At 35.0% G+C, this 17,185-nt stretch overlaps 1 protein-coding gene across 7 annotated transcripts in view; it reads left to right on the forward strand.

The window, feature by feature from the left end:
• The window catches only part of MIPOL1 (mirror-image polydactyly 1), a 301,649-nt gene that overhangs the window by 248,955 nt on the left and 35,509 nt on the right, over positions 1-17,185 (forward strand). For 6 of the 7 annotated variants that reach the window (XM_015061575.3, XM_015061576.3, XM_053224387.1 and 3 more), the window contains one exon: positions 11,089-11,319. In XM_015061575.3, coding sequence (XP_014917061.3) covers positions 11,089-11,319 — 231 coding nt within the window. Of the gene's footprint in view, positions 1-11,088; positions 11,324-17,185 lie in introns of those variants that run through there. The other variant, XM_027065610.2, reaches the window with a different exon arrangement.

A 17,185-nucleotide genomic window follows, 5' to 3' on the forward strand; every position in this document is an offset into this window, starting at 1 on the left:
AACAGGCTTCTAATCAGAAACTATAGAGGCCAGGAAAAAGTGGCACAATATTTTTCAAGGACTGGAAGAAAAAAACTGTCAAGGCAAAATTATAGACCCAGTGAAATATAGTTCAAGAATAAAGGCAGAAATCAAGATATTCTCAGAAGAAGGAAAACTAAGAGACTTTGTCATGAGATCTATCCTACAAAAATGGCTAATGGAAGTTAGCTCAAAAGAAAAAAACATGATAGAAAAACAAACTTTGGAATGTCAGGAAAGAAGGAAGAACACTGAGCAAATATGGAGAAATATAATAGGCTCTTTAAGTTTTTAAGTTATGTTTGATGGTTGAAGGAAAAACTATAACCCTCTCTGATTTCGTTCTATATGTATGTAGAGGATATATTTAAAATAATTATAAATAAGGGAGGGTAGAGGAATGTAAACAGAGGTAAAGTGGAGCTGGTAAAATAATAACATCAATAGACCACAGTAACTTATGTACATATAATGTTATACCTAGAGATACACTATGTAGGGTGCCTGAGTGGCTTAGTCGGTTAAGCATCCAACTCTGGATTTCAGTTCAGGTCATGATCCCAGGGTCAGGGGATTGAGCCCCTCATCAGGCTCCATGCTAAGCATGGAGCCTGCTTAAGTTTCTCTCTCTTCTTCTACCCCTGCCGCCCCCCCCCCCTTACACATGTGCACTCTCTCTCAAAAAAAAAAAAAACATTCTAGATCTATAAAAATGAAATTTCAAAATATGTTCAAGTAACCTACAGGGAAATTGGAAAAAGAAAATAGAAAAAACAAAGAACAACAATAAAACCTCAGGGACAACAAACAATAAAATGGCAGGCTTAAGCCCCAACTTAAATGTTAATGGTCTAAATATAACAACACACAGAGATTGACAAAGTGGATTAAAAATTATGGCCCAATTCTATACAGGCTACAAGAAACACAGCAAATAAAATTATTAAATAAGAGAACAGAAGATAAACCATAGAAACATGAATCAAAGACAAGCAAGAATGGCTATACTAGTATCATAAAGTAAACTTTAAAGCAAGAAAACTTACCAGAGAGGGGCATTAAATCATAAAAAAAGGAGTCCATGGGGGCGCCTGGGTGGCTCAGTCGGTTAAGTGTCTGACTTGGGCTCAGGTCATGATCTTGCGGTCCATGAGTTCGAGCCCCGCGTCAGGCTCTGTGCTGACAGCTCAGAGCCTGGAGCCTGTTTCAGATTCAGTGTCTCCCTCTCTCTCTGACCCTCCCCCGTTCATGCTCTGTCTCTCTGTCTCAAAAATAAATACATGTTAAAAAAAATTTTTTTTAAAAAGGAGTCCACAAAAAAGGCATAACAATTTTAACTGTGTTTGCACTAAACAAGAGAAATAAAAGCATATTAAGCAAAAACTGATAGAACTGAAAAGAGAAATGGACAAATCCACAATTACAATTAGAGATTTTGACACCTTTCTCTCACTAGACAGAAGAAAATCCAGTGATATAGAATTCAACATGACCATCAACTACCAGGATCTAATCAACAGTTTTAGACATTCCACACAATAGCAGGATTGGTGTTTTTTTTTTTATAAATGCCCACAAAATACATACCAAGATAGATAATATTCTAAGTCATAAAATAAACCTCAATTAACTTAAAAGAACTGAAATCATATAGTGCATGCTCTTCGACCACAAAAGAATCAGAACAAATGTTAGTAACAGAAAGATAACAGGCAAATCTCCAAACACTTGAAAACTAAACCACACATTTCTAAATAACCCATGAGTCAAAGAAGAAGTCTCAAGGGAAGTTGTATAAACTACATGGAAGTGAGTGAAAATAAAAATACAACATACCAAAATTTGTGGGACACAGCTAAAACAGTTCTTAAAGTAAATCTATAACACTAAAATGAATACATAAAGAAAACTGGAAGTATATCAAATCAACAATCTAAGCTCCTACCTGAAGAATCCAGAAAGAGAACAAAAAAAAAGCAGGCAGAAGGAAGAAAATTATAACGATAAGAAGAGAAAGAAAACACTTTACCAATATCAGAAATGGAACAGAGAATAGTACTATCGACTTTACAGATATAAAAATAAGGGATTACTGTTAACTCTACACACACAAAAATGGCAACTTAGAAGCAATGTACCATCTTCTCAAAAAAAAAAAAAAACAGAACATACAAATTATTGATACATGCAGCAACCTGGATGAATCACTAGAGAATTATGCTGAATGAAAAAAGAAAATCCCAAAAGCAACCTTTTCATTTATAAAACGTTCTTGAAACGACATTATGGGTTTGGGGAACAGATTAATGGTTTTTGGAGTTTAAGGAGGGGAAGGAGTGATGGGGAAACATGAGGCATCCTTATGGTGATATAACTGTTTTTTATCTGAACTATAACAATGTCAATATCTTGGTGGTGCTTTTATACTATAATTTTATAAAATGTTACCATTGCAGGAAAGTGGACAAAGGACACCAAATTTTTCTGTACTATTTCTTGCAACTGCATGTGCATCTACAATGATCTCAAAACAAAAGGTTTATCTTTAAAATATTCCCCAAAAAAGGTGATGGAGTGAAGTGTGGGTAAAGGTAAATTATGGAGCATATGGGGCTGTATATTAAGATAAGGAGAAAAGGAAGGGAAATAAAATTGATGTAATCCTTTTATAATACTGGAGGCCACTTGTTCGAATAGAGAGCATTTGTTTATTTATTTATTTTTAAATTTTTTTAATGTTTATTTTTCATAAATATGCAGAGCACAAGTTGGGGAGGGGCAGAGAGAGAGGGAGTCAGAATCTGAAGCAAGCTCCAGGCTCTGAGCTGTCAGCACAGCTCTGAGCCTGACAGGGGGCTCAAACCCGTGAATTGTGAGATCATGACCTGAGCCAAAGTCTGACACTTAACTGACTGAGCCACCCAGGTGCCCCTCAAATGAGCATTTAAACAGCAATGTTCAATAAATAAGTTTTTGTCTGCCTCCTGAAGAGTAGCCACGATGTTAGACCCTAGAAGGAAGCAAAGAAGAGTAAAACATAGTTCCTTCTTTAAATAATGTTATAGTCTAGTAGGAAAGATAAAACAGGTTACAATGGCTACAAAGGATAGTAGAAAGTGATGAATATGATGAATATAATATAAAGGATATGGAGAGGGTATGGAAACTTAGAGGAAGAAGTGTCTCCTTAGGCAAGGAGGGTATGAAGTGTGACTTTGTGACAGTTGTTGCAAGTTGTCTAGATCTTGAAGTGTAGTGATAGGGCACGTGGAGGGACAGAAACAGAGCATTCCAAGTAAAGGCAATAGCACAAGCAGTAATCCAAAATGAAAAGTATGAAGGCATTTTCAAAGAAGAGTTTGCATTTCCATTTGACTAGAATAAAAAATATTGATAGAGTAGGTAGGAAGAAGTCTGAAAAGAAAAGTAGAACAGAATTTTGGAGCATCTTGAATGTCAGACTAAAACTTGGGACATCAGCCCAGAATTCTATATTCCATGAAGTTATCCTTCAAAATTAAAGGAGAAATAAAGACTTTGTCAGATAAACAAAAACTGAGGGAATTTGTCACCAGAACACATGTTTTGCAGGAAATGTTAAAAGAAGTTCTTCAGAGAGAAGGCAAATCACATAGGTCAGAAATTCAGATCAAAGTAATTGATGTAGTAAACCAGGAAGTAAACATAGTCACTATCCTCTCCGAAAATGTAGACTTAAGACAAGGTAGCACATACTTCTGCCTTTCATACTTGCTTTATCTTTATTTATTTTAATTCAGTAAAACAAGCCAAACCTGACTTTTTTTTTTCCCAGAATGATTGAAGAATGTTATCAGTAAGTGATAAAGGTTAGGAAAACTAGTTTACTTCCCCCAATTCCTGAAAAACCTGTAGAAACAGGCAGTTGTTTTTAAAAGTATTTATAAAAGGTCTGGGTATTACAAGATTTTATATAAAGTTAATTATAAATAAATAATTTATTTTAAAAAGTATACATGGATGAATACCCATTCTTTGCCAGGTATTGTGCTAGATATTTTCACATAGCCAAATCTCCACATTTTGTTCTCCTGTGAACTCCATGAGATTTTTCTCATTGTTCTTGGGTTGATAAAATTAATACTCAAAGGGGTAAACTATTTTCCTAAGGTCATACAAAGGGGTAAACTATTTTCCTAAGGTCAAATGACAGGACTGAAATTTGAATATACTTCTTCAGAGTCCAAACCCAACATCTTTGCATGTACACCAAGTTTGGCATTTTTGACACATAAGATTGGATAATTCTTTTTTGTGGGTTCTGTCTCTGCAGTGGGGGATGTTTAGCAGCATCTCTGGCCTCTACCCATGAAATGCCAGTAGTACCCCCTTTCTCAAGTTATGACAACCAAAAATGCCTCCAGATGTTGCAAAATGTCCTGGGGGACAAAGTTACTTCTCTTTATGAACTGTTGGTTTATACTGTGGTATCTCACCTCTAAATTTTTTTTAATTTATTTTTTAATGTCTTATTTATTGTTGAAAGAGAGAAAGAACATGAGCAGGGCGGGGCAGAGAGAGAGGGAGACACAGAATCTGAAGCAGGCTCCAGGCTCTGAGCTGTCAGCACAGAGCCTGATGCAGGGCTCAAACTCATGAACCATGAGATCATGACCTGAGCTAAAGTCAGAGGCTTAACCAACGGAGCCACCCAGGTGCCCCCTCACCTCTAAATTTTTAATTTGAAAATATGTATTCAATTAAAGTAACGTATATAGAACACTTGGTTGATTGAGCAATTACTGTAAACAAATGAAACCAGAAGAGTAAGTGCATACTATAGGATGATGAGTAAAGTGACTCAAGGACGTAAGTAATACCTGATCATGGAGACAAGAGAGGAAGCGGGGAAAAATAGCATCAACACTCGGTATAATTGGAAAAGTACTAGTTGTAAGAATAAGCTGAATCCATGTATGACATTACAGTTGGGAGAAAAAGAGTTCAACAAGCAGGTAAGCAGATAAGCTGAGGAGAACATAAATATCTGCAAGCAGAATGTAGAAGTGGGTCATAAACTTGATAATTCCAAGATGTTTTAAGCTGAGGCAGTACAGAGAGTCGGGGACTAGGAAAATAGAACCGCAGACTTCAGGGAATAGAGCAGGAGACATTGAAACTGAGACAGAAACCACTCCAGAAAGGAAATCTGTTACATGCTACTTACTAGTACTATGCCCATGGAAACGTATATTCTCCCTTTGCCTGCTATTGGATTCAGTGCAGTGAACAGCACAGGAGACCATGTACGGTATCATTTGACATGGATTAGAATTATAGTATGAAAGATTACTAAGTAAATATTTTCAAAATCTCACTTTCTAAACTCAACATCCAAAAAATACATAATCCATTGAAGAAATGGGTAAAAGACATGAACAGTAACTTCTCCAAAGAAGACATCCAGATGGCAAATAGACACATTAAAAGATGTTCAACATCACTCATCATCAGGGAAATACAAATCAAAACCACAATGAGATACCACCTCACACCTGTTAGAATGGCTAACATTATCAACTCAGGCAACAACAGATGTTGGCGAGGATGCAGAGAAAGAGGATCTCTTTTGCACTGCTGGTGGGAATGCAAACTGGTACAGCCACTCTGGAAAACAGTATGGAGGTTCCTCAAGAAATTAAAAATAGAACTGCCCTACGACCCAGCAATTGCACTACTAGGTATTTATCTGAGTCATACAGGTGTGCTGTATCAAAGGGGCACCTGTACCCCAATGTTTACAGCAGCGCTATTGATGATAGCCAAAGTATGGGAAGAACTGAAATGTCCATCAATGGATGAATGGATAAAGAAGATGTGGTATAAATCTACAATGGAGTATTACTCGGCAATCAAAAAGAATGAAATCCTACCATTTGCAACTACATGGATGGAACTGGAAGGTATCATGCTAAGCAAAATTAGTCAGAGAAAGACAAATATATGTTTCACTCATATGAGGAATTTAAGAGACAAACAGATGAACATAAGGGAAGGGAAGCAAAAATAATATAAAAACAGAGAGGGGGACAAAACATAAGAGAGTCTTAAATGGAGAAGAAACAGAGGGTTGTGGAGGGGGAATGGGCTAAATGGGTAAGGGGCTTATGGAATCTACTCCTGAAATCATTGTTGCACCATGTGGTAATAAACTTGGATGTAAATTATAAAAAATAAATGATAGCAAGGGAAAAAAACATTAAAAAAAAGAAATAATATATAAGGAAAAAGAAGACATCTCACTTTCTATACAAATTACAAAAATTAAAGAATTACATAATTTGAAAACTGGAAGAGTGAATTGAAACTTGGTGTATGATATTACCTCATTAACTTCATGATAAACAGAAATAGTTCCCGTTCTTTGTCAATCAAAATTGTGTAAGCCACATGCCTTGGAATTTCTGAGAGTGATTTAATGGCTCTTCTGCCATTGTTTTATAATTTATTCTACTATGGCTTAAAATATTTTCCAATACAACATCATTTAAGACCAAAAAATTGTAATGCTACTGCCATGCTGAGAATGCATCTGAAAATCAATAACATTGAAAAGAGGTTAAATGTGATTTGATTCTATGAAGAAAGCTAAACAATGTAGCCCTAGGGAAGAGCATTGTGAGGGAAAAACCAGCACTAAAACAAAAATATGCTTCAATGGTATAGATTTATATATTCTGGGAATCTTTCCCCTCTATTTCATCTTTATTCCTATAAAAAAGTTTCCTTAGGAATACAAGCATCTTGATTTATCAATGTTCTTAACACCTGTGTTCCCATTTTTAAAAATTGCCCTTTATAAATAGAGTATTAATATGTTGGAATTAGGAAGTAGATCATAAGATGAAACTGAAAAAAAAATTACAAATTATTCAAAATTCTAAGAAGATAAAGAGTAAGGTCACTGAAACAGAATAACGAAGAAGGAACACCAAAATTTAGATTGAGGAGTCATAAAAGGTTTATCTGAGAAAGCAGTATTCATGCTGAGACCAAATGAAAAAGGAAGTTTGTCAGAGAGAGGAGACAGCATTACAAACAAATCCTCAAACAGGAAAAAGCCTGATGTACCTTAAAAACAGAATGTCAGACTAAACGTTGAGGAGGAAGAGAGAACAGATGATACAAGACTTTGTGGCTCCGTGGCCTGTAGGGAGGAGTATTTCAGCTCAGGGAGAAAGACTGTGGGTTCAGATTCTGGTTCTGTCTGATGTGTGAGATTAATTAAATTACTTCCCTCTGATTGTTTCAATTTCTTTCTCTATAAAAATCTAATATTGATAGGACTTCTCTCATAAGTTGTTGTGAGGTTTAGTGAGTTTAAATAGGCAATTTGTTGTTTTACTTTGAGAGATTTCTTCTGAGTGCAATGAGATGCCACTGCAGGATTATAAATGACATCATCTGATTTATTGGGGTTTTTTAAATTTTTTTTTAACGTTTATTTATTTTTGAGACAGAGAGAGACAGAGCATGAACGGGGGAGGGTCAGAGAGGGAGAGGGAGAGACAGAATCTGAAACAGGCTCCAGGCTCTGAGCTGTCAGCACAGAGCCTGACGCAGGGCTTGAACTCATGAACCGAGAGATCATGACCTGAGCCGAAGTCGGACGCTTAACCGACTGAGCCACCCAGGCACCCCTGATTTATTGTTTCAAAAGATCACTCCAGCGATTGCTTCTGTTTGAGAAAGTCTTGATGGGAATTTAAAGGTCTCCAAGGCATTCTGAATCATGAGTAGCTTGTTGAACTTGAGAGTAAAGGATCCCAGTCATGGGTCCATCCAATAGAAAAATGAGATGTAAATTTGAAAAAAAAATTTAAATGATAGAAGACTAGTAAGTGATAAATGATTAGAGAATGAAGTCAGGATACCAAGATTTTAATAAAGATGAAATTTTTAAAAGTCATTGATTTTTTTCCTTATGTTTATTTACTTGAGTGAGAGAAAGAGGGTGAGCAGGGGAGGGCAGAGAGAAGGGGAGAGAGGGGAATCCCAAGCAGACCCCGTGCTTTCAGCATGGAGCTCCATCTCACAGTCAGATCATGACCTGAGCTGAAATCAAGAGTCGGACACTTAACTGACTGAGCCACGTCCCCCTGAAACATTGATTCTTCATATTTAATTGGCTAGAGTATACTGAGTAGTGTCATGGACATCATAGACAAATGCAGAATTTTCAAACGAAGCTGCTCACTGTGAATTTTAAATGAGACCATGTATGTGAAATATATAGGAATGGTTAGGCTACAGTTTTTTTTTAAAGGGCAAAAAGCACACTGCCATTAAAGAAACAATGATTAATTGGGCTTTATTCAAATTAAGAACTTACATTCAGCAAAAGACAATATGAAAAGAATGAAATTGCACTGTACCCCTACTAGAATGGCTATAGTGAAAAAGACTAGCAATCCTACTCTAAGGGAGAATATAGAGCAATTGGAACTCCCATACATTGCTGGTGGGAGTGTAAATTGGTTGGACCATTGGGGGAAACTCTATGCACTCTATGCATCATGTACTAAATCTGAGCATACATACACCCTATGGAGCAATTCTACTTCAGAAATGAGTACTTATGTCAATTATACCTCAAGAAAGTGGGGTTTGGGTGCTTAGGTCCTTCAAAAGGTAATGTACAAGAATATTATAGCAGGGTGCCTTGGGTGCCTTGGGTGGCTCAGTCAGTTGAGCGTCCAACTCTTGGTTTCAGCTCAGGTTATGATCCCAGAGTTGTGGGATTGAGCCCCATGTTGGCCTCTGTGCGGAGCGTAGAGCCTGCTTGGGATTCTTTCTCTCTCCTCCTTTGCCCCTCTCCTCTGCTCATGCTCTCTCTCAAATTAAAAAAAAAATTTTTTTAATTTTAAAAACTTTGGGGTGCCTGGGTGGCTTCAGCTGGTTGATCATCAGACTCTTGGTTTTGGCTCAGGTCATAATCTAACAGTGGTTTGTGAGTTCCAGCCCCACATTGGGCTCCACGCTGCCAGTGTGGAGCCTGCTTGGGATTCTCTGTCTCTCTCCCTCTCTCTCTTTCCATCTCTAAATAAATAAAATGAAAAACTTAAAAAAATTTTTTAATCAAAAATAAAAAAATATTAATAGCAACATAATAGTGAAATGATTAAATATATTGTGTTTTCTATTTATACAATACTTTTTTTCTTCAATATATGAAATTTATTGTAAAATTGGTTTCCATTATACAACAATACTTCATAGCAGTAACAACAATGAAGTGCATGCAACAATAGGACAAATCTCATAAGCCTTATTAAGTAAAATAAGTCAGACAAACAGTTCAAAAGCAGGCAATACTAATCTTAATAGATGTTGGTAAGTGATTACTTTGGGAGAGGGGAATTAACTGGGAGGGAATACGGGAGAATCTTCTGGGTTTGTTATATATTTTGTTCTTTACATTTTGTCAAGCTGAATACTTTAGATTCGTGCACTTTATGTAATTTAAAATATAATTCACAATTAAAATGTAAGTTATAATCTTTTAAATGTAAAGAACATAAATAAACTTGTCTTGTTAAAGGTTTTGATTTTGTTTGTAGTTTGTCTTTCTTGGATCTCTCAAGTAGACAAAGAGGGTGGATTGAAGGAAACTGGAACATAGAATAAGAGGAATCAAAGTGTGAAAGAACATAGAAAGAATAGGGAAATAGGCAAGAGACAGGAATATGGACTGGTAGAAAGAACTGAGAATTGAAATCAGGGTTAGTAAATAACAAGGTGTGAGAATCATAAAGATACTTCTTTGCACTCTACAAATACGGCACTAAACATCATTCTTATTTTTATGTGGTAATCAATTGACCACAGTTTAATAGAAATAATAGTCTTTCTTCTTAGGAACTAAGTTGAATCTTGAAATAATTTATTTCGGTATGCTAAGTGTCCCTGTTGTATGTCCTTATTTCTATGTGACACCTACAAAGTGAGCACACTGGAGAGATTTATAGGTTACTTAAACAAAAGAAGAAATTTATAATTACTTTAGTTTGAACAGTTTTAAATAAAGTATCAGACTGGATATTTGGCCAGTGCTAAAGTTCCCTGACTAGCTTTTTGCAGCTTTAAGATTTATATTACTTTTTTTCACATCATCAATCTGTATTATATAGTTAGGTTGTTTTACTTCAAGTCTCCCGTCGACATTTCTTTTGTATGCATATACTGAAATGATTTTATTTAATAAAAAAAGAACATCTCCTGTGTGGATTTTAAATTTCCCTTATTAAATATTTATATTTTCAAAATGTCTTTATTTAATTGAGTGAGGTGCTTGGTGCCATTTCAAAATAACCTCAGGTGGTAGGTGTAATGACATATCAAAGATTTGACCTTTAGCATTTTAGGGTTCTATTTGTCTGCATTTTCTTCTGCATTCATTTAGTCTTAATTTATATGCTATTTCTCTGTATGACTTAATGAGTGGATATATTTGGCATGAGATTCATTAACAAAAAGAAAGTATATCTGAATACATATTATTTTTGTGCAGTCAGACTAGTGATTTTAACTTCATTTCTATCTGTGTATGGGCTGATCAGTATTTGTACAAACCTCATTCATTCTCGTTAAGTGCTCAGCGGAAGAAACCCTGGATCTACTAAACTGATGCCCATTCTCTTACTTCTCACTTCTTTGCAGTCAGCTTATTATATTCTTTTATTTACCTAGAGGTGCTTTATTTTCTAATTCTCTGCTTTCCTTTTAAAGAAAATTGAATGTAATATTTACACTGATGTAATTAAATTAACATCTTGCAGCATCTTCTTGTATGCTCTGGTAACATCAATAATCATTTGTCTGGGTAGCTTTCAGCCTAGAAGCAGAGAAATATAATAATTATCAAGGATAATATTGTGATATAAAAGTTATTTTTATTTACCCTTTTAAGTATGTCTCAACTGACTTTTAGAAATGGGTATATCTAACTGGAGATTTTTGTTAAGTAGTTTATTGGTCAGTAAGACTGCATGTTTATGTTGAAATTATTTATTTTTATGTTTTTCTCAGCTTACATAAATCTTTATCCCAAGAAGAAAGTCTGAAGGATCAGTTTAACCATACCCTTGGTACTTATGAAGAAGCTTTAAAAAATAGAGAAAACATTGTTTCCATCACTCAACAGCAGAATGAGGAACTGGCTATCCAACTGCAGCAAGCTCTGACAGATCGAGCAAACATGGAATTAGAGCTTCAGCATGCCATGGAGGCCTCCCAAGCGGCCAATGACAAAGTTCAGAAGTAAGTAAAATGATCTTGCATTATTTCAAAAGCCTGGAACAAAACAAAACCAGAACACTTTCTTTTGACAACTAAAATAATATAGTATTTATTATTCATACTGTTGGTGGTTTCAGACAAAGGAGATTGAGAAGAATGAATTTTGTTATTTTTTAGATTGCCTATCATATCCATATTTGGGGTCATTTACTTGAAAATCATGGCCACTATTTAGGGCAAACCACCTGTACTTAATAACTGGTCTTCATCAGTTCATGAAGGCCATACATGAAAAACTCCTCTCATAGGTAATAAGTAAAGTTATTGGCAAGGGGAAGAGGTGGTCATGTAATCAACTTTACTTATTTAGCTTTGTGATAATCCTGCTTGAGTTGAAATCATCTGTGAGTGACTTTGTAAGCTGAGACCTCGAGGCACGTAGAATAGTTACAGTGGAATTAATTTTCACGTTTTGTTCTTCTGAAGTATTCAATACAGCTTTTCACAGTGCATAATTACATTTGTTTATTTCTCATGATCTTTGCATTTTTATTAAAATTTAAATAAAGCTACAAAACAAGTCAGCCTTATGATAGCTAGCAAAATGTTAACATATATCATACAAAGAAATCACTTGTTAATTTATGGGACTTGAACATTGTAGCAGAATTTCCTAAGGCAGCTTTAATGTAATAGAACTTGTCATTTTAACTGAGCCCATCTTCAAGTATTGTTAATAGCATTATGTCATTACAACACTTAATTGTCTTTAATTTGTAAGACATACCTTTTTCCTTAATTATTTTTTTCAGTCTCACAGTATGAAGTAGTGCTAACTTCAAATTTTCTTCTTACACTTCTTATTTGAAAGTAAGTCATCTCAAAAATTTCCCCAACATCCTGGAAATTATGCTTTCAATAGTAACCCAAAGTCAGGTAAATCTGTAGTTAAGACCAATTTTAAAACAGATTAGGAGTTATTCATGTTTATTAAAATCTTTACAATCAGGTTATCTTGAAATTTGTGATTTATGGTAAGTATTATATTTTTTGTAGGTTTAAAGATTAGGTTTATGTTCAGTCAGAAACTGTTACCCAGTTAGTCACAATGTACATTAACATTCTAAAAACACTAAGATACATAAGTAGATCTCATTTCATTGTAGATTACAAATCAATAACTTTTGACAGTCAGAATCTAATTTAGCTCTTAAAGTCTACAAATAATTACAAATTTCAGAGTTTTCTTTACATATAATCTTTAATTTGTATTCATGATTAAAATTCCCTTAAACACTGTTTCCCAGAGACCAATTAGATTTCTATAAAATCTTTGGAAACGTCATCAACCTCTTATTTTTTACATCTCCTCAACTATTATTATTATTTTGTGAAAAATAAAAAAAAAAACTTTGTATACCAAGAAGTAGAAATAACATCATCTCAGATAATGCTTTAAGTTGAACAGGTTTAACCTTTTGAAAAATTACTATATTGTCCTATTCTTCATATTTAACAACAGACAGATCAAAAGGTTTTAATGGAATGATACCAGTGGATAGAGCTTAAATGAAACAGTTATGTAATTTAAATGTTAAATTTTGAGGTAAATGTTAAATCTTTTATTCTGATTTCCAGCAGTAAGACTTAGATAAAATATTACGAGGCTTTCCTGTTCATATTCAACCTACTGTATTTTATTTTTAATTTCCCTCCATTGGGCAGTATATATTCATTACAGTTAATGTGGGCATCAACCTATATAATTGCGTTTAAAAGGATAACCTTCCAGGAAGCCAACTTATAAGACTTTGTTAGATGGTATTAATATTCTCCATATAATCTGAAATTACTGTTACTAGTAATTATTTTTGAAGGTCCTTTGTAAATATGTCAGTATTCTAGGCAGTAATTACAATGTAAACTAAAAAGGTCCACATTTCCCCTTTTCCTTTCACAACCAAATTTCTTGAATGACTGATCTATGTTCACTATCATATTTTTCAATCCCCATTCACTGTTGTGCTACTCAATACACTGTGGCTAAGTTTTATGCTGAAATTGTTATTTTTAAGATTACCAGTAATTTCCTAACTAAAAAATTCGATGGCCCATTTCTAATTATATTTTTATTATAAAACTAATACATGATCATCCTAAACAATAAGATACTCCTATATCTTTGGTAATATAGCATAGCGGTTTAAAAGCTCAGGATCTGGATTCAAAATGTGTAGGTATGTGAACCTGGACATTTTATTTTAAAACATTGTGCTGATGTAGATCATAATATATGGATAATAATACTGCCACCTCATAATGTGGTAAGAATTAGATGAGATAAACACATAATGCCTTTAGAATAATGCATGTTGCATAGTTTCTCCTTCTTTTTCCGTTTCACTCCACACTGCAATATCTCATTCTTCAGAAGGGCTCTGTCTTTCAAGACTAAATACCTTTATATACATGGGTTCCTCTGCTTGGCACCTTTTACCCTTTTCCCCCATGAAAAACTTACTCATCCAGGAAGATTCAGTACAGCATAGAGGATAGAGGCAGCCTTTGTAGTCAAATCAGACAGACCTATATTTCAATCCCTGCTTTCCTACTTATTACCTGTGAGATTTGGGGCAAATTACATAACCCCTGGAAGCAAAAGTTCCTCAGTTGAAAAATTCAAACGGTAATACTGCCTTCACAGGCAGGTTTGATATGAGTAATAACCTGGATACCATCTAAAATACCTAGTTCAGTGCCAGTTACTTTATTATTATAAATATTCTATAAATTATTAGTATAATCATGCTCATCAAAATAACACAACTAGTTCAAGTATCTCTTCTGTACAAAGTCTTCTTCAACTTTCTAGAAAGTTAAATCACTCTCTTCTGTGTGTTGCCATAGTATTTTTGTTAAAAATTCCTCCCTTGAAAACAAAGCCCTCTCCATTCTCCTGTATTTCCTGTCTCACTAATGGTCTTCAGCAATTTCAGCACTGTCCTGATTCCTTCACTGTTTCTTACTTTTCACATGCACTTTGCTGTCAATCTCTATTTTGTTTCCTACCTGAGAATCACCTGATTCCCTCTATTCCATGCTAACTTGTTAATTGCATAACTTCAGGCCCTCATCATCCCTCATCTAGACTATTGAAATAATCATAAAACTAGTTTACCTGCCTCTAGCTCGCAAGTTTACCTTCCTCACTGCCATCAGAGTTAATTTTTCTAAAACTTAAATCAGGTTATATTACTTCCCTATTTAAAATGTTTAGGGTCCTTTCATCCCCTACACACTATTGCATAAACAACTTAGCATGGCATATGAGGTCTATCACATTTTTCTGGTATCATTTCCTCCCACGACCCCAACCACAATATCTTTGCACATGTTATTTCTTCTTCTTAAAGCATATTCCTCCCTTCTAGTACCTGGTCAAATTTTTGTTACTCTTTAGTCAGATGTTAATTTAAGTTACCTCTGTGTTGTTTATCTTTTTATTTTTTTAAGTTTATGTTATTTGTTTATTTTGAGAGAGAGAGAAAGAGAGAGAGCAGGGAGGGTCAGAGAGAGAGGGAGACAGAGAATCCAAAGCAACCTCCACACTGTCAGCACAGAGCCTGATGCGGGGCTTGAACTCACCAACCATGAGATCATGACCTAAGCCAAAATCCAGAGTTGGGTGTTTAACTGACTGAGCCACCCAGGTGCCCCTTATTGTTTTCATAGTACTTAGTCCATACCTTTGTTAGAGGTCTTAATCATCTGGGTGTTATAACTGCTTTGTTTATATTTTTCCTGTCTATCTGACTCCCTGCAAAATTACCCACCATTGAGCATTCCCAAGACATGGACGCTGTTCTCTTCATCTTTGTGTCCACATTCCCTCCACATATTCACTCAGATGCCTGATATAAAGTTGGTACTCTGTAAACACTTCTGAATAAATGAACTAGAACAATTTAATAGGTTGATGAGATGACAGAATAAAGTAAAAGCAGTTCAGATCAGGAATACACAGGAAAATTTCAAATGTGCACTCATCTACTTTAAGCCCTAGATAAAAAAAGTTTTCAACCAACCCAGTACCCAGTGCTAGTAGAAGAGTTTCCTGGAAAAGTGTGAGCTTTGCGGTGAGTCCTGACTGCCTCCCTCACTGGCACCGCCACTCTTAGCACTCTTCTCAAAGTCAGGATATGGGACTTTCTAGTGATCAGCTTTTAGCCCTTTTAGCCCTTGTCCTAACCACCAACTTCCATCAAGTTTAATTACATTTAAAAGACCTGAAATCTTCAGTAATAGTGGAGAGAGACTATATACAATTTCTAATAATTGTAGAATTTTAAATTTATATTTTCTTTTAGAGTCAAAAGAATTTCTTAATTTTTTTTGACCTATAGGAATATTCCTGAAGAAGAAAGCGGTACAGAATTACCATCTAGAAACTAGCCAATATTTTTAGGCAGAAACACTGATAGGGAAAAGTATAGTGAATATCAGACATTATTGTCCAAGAGCTTCTTGGGGGAGGGGGCGCCTGGCAGACTCAGAAACCATGCAGCTCATGATCTTGGGGTCGTGAGTTTGAGCCCCACGTTGGTTGTAGGGATTACCCAAAAATAAAATCTTAAATAAAAAACAAAAAACTTCTTGGCCCAGGTGTCATAAAGCCTAAAGTTTCCATTCCCTTGGGTTAAGCATTACTGTCTTCAGGTACTTCTTTTTTAAAAATGTGTATGATTGTGGAAGAAGAGCACATTATCATTTAGCTTTTAAGTTGCTGTTTGGCTAATCCTGGATACACTTATTTTGGTGAGCTGTGTGGAAGTAGGAGAGAACTAAGAGCAGGTTACCACCACAGGAACTTTGTAAGAAAAGTTTCTCTTAATGATTCTGCCAAGGACCACTCATAATCCTCATTTATTAAAGAGAAAACTGACACACCAGTCCATTAAGTGATGTTTTTATCATTATTAGAGATTTAAGACTCTATTATTCCTTATGCTATATTTTATTTCCCATCTGTCTTTCTGTCTATAGATATGGTTCTTGTGGCCTAGCACAAAAGTTTTCCAAAGGATTTTAAAAACATATTTGACTATACTTAACATACCTAAGCTACACATAATTACTTAAAAGTATTTACAACCAGGCTTATAAGGGTAGAAGATCTCAGAAGCTTCTAGATTTTACAGTGAGGTAACTTTTATCACATATCATCTTTACTATGGACCAGATTTACACTGATATGATTGAAATCCCTCATAAACTTTAACTATATAAGAAATAGATCAGACAAAAAGATGTAGGACAAAAGTTGTAAACTTTTACATGTGTTTTCAAGAAAAAATGTCACTATTTAAAATTTTCTTTCCATACTTAAAAAAAACAAGTACTTACTATTTACATGTGTTCTAATTTCCAATTGCATAATTAAAGTATAAAAGATCAGCATAAAACATTTCCTTTTGCAATATAGGGCATCCTAAGCTTTTCAGTGGTATTGACAGAAAAAAAAGAAGAAGAAGAACATGTAAGCTAACAAAAAGTCTTTCCTGCCTCTTGGTCAAATACTGATTTCTGTGAAGAAGTTGAGGTTACAAAGAAATTGTGAATTCTCAGCCCGGTTTCCCTGCTGATGGGTAAGAACTGTCTGTAGTTCTCTTCGAGGTGTCAGGGGAGTCGCCATAGTGCCACACAAGGGTTCTTAGCGTAGAGCAAACATACTTTCCACAAACTCAGCTGCTTAATCTGTTTGCAGGTTGAATTATAAAACAGGGTAGATGACTCTGAGTGCTGGGAAGGGGAACAGAGCATTTCTACAGTTTCTTGGCTTAGAGGGGGAAAAAAAAAGCAAAAAAAAAGCCTGTATTCTTATTTTTTT

This window comes from Acinonyx jubatus, chromosome B3 (assembly GCF_027475565.1).
Source record: "Acinonyx jubatus isolate Ajub_Pintada_27869175 chromosome B3, VMU_Ajub_asm_v1.0, whole genome shotgun sequence".
NCBI classification, from domain to species: domain Eukaryota; kingdom Metazoa; phylum Chordata; class Mammalia; order Carnivora; family Felidae; genus Acinonyx; species Acinonyx jubatus.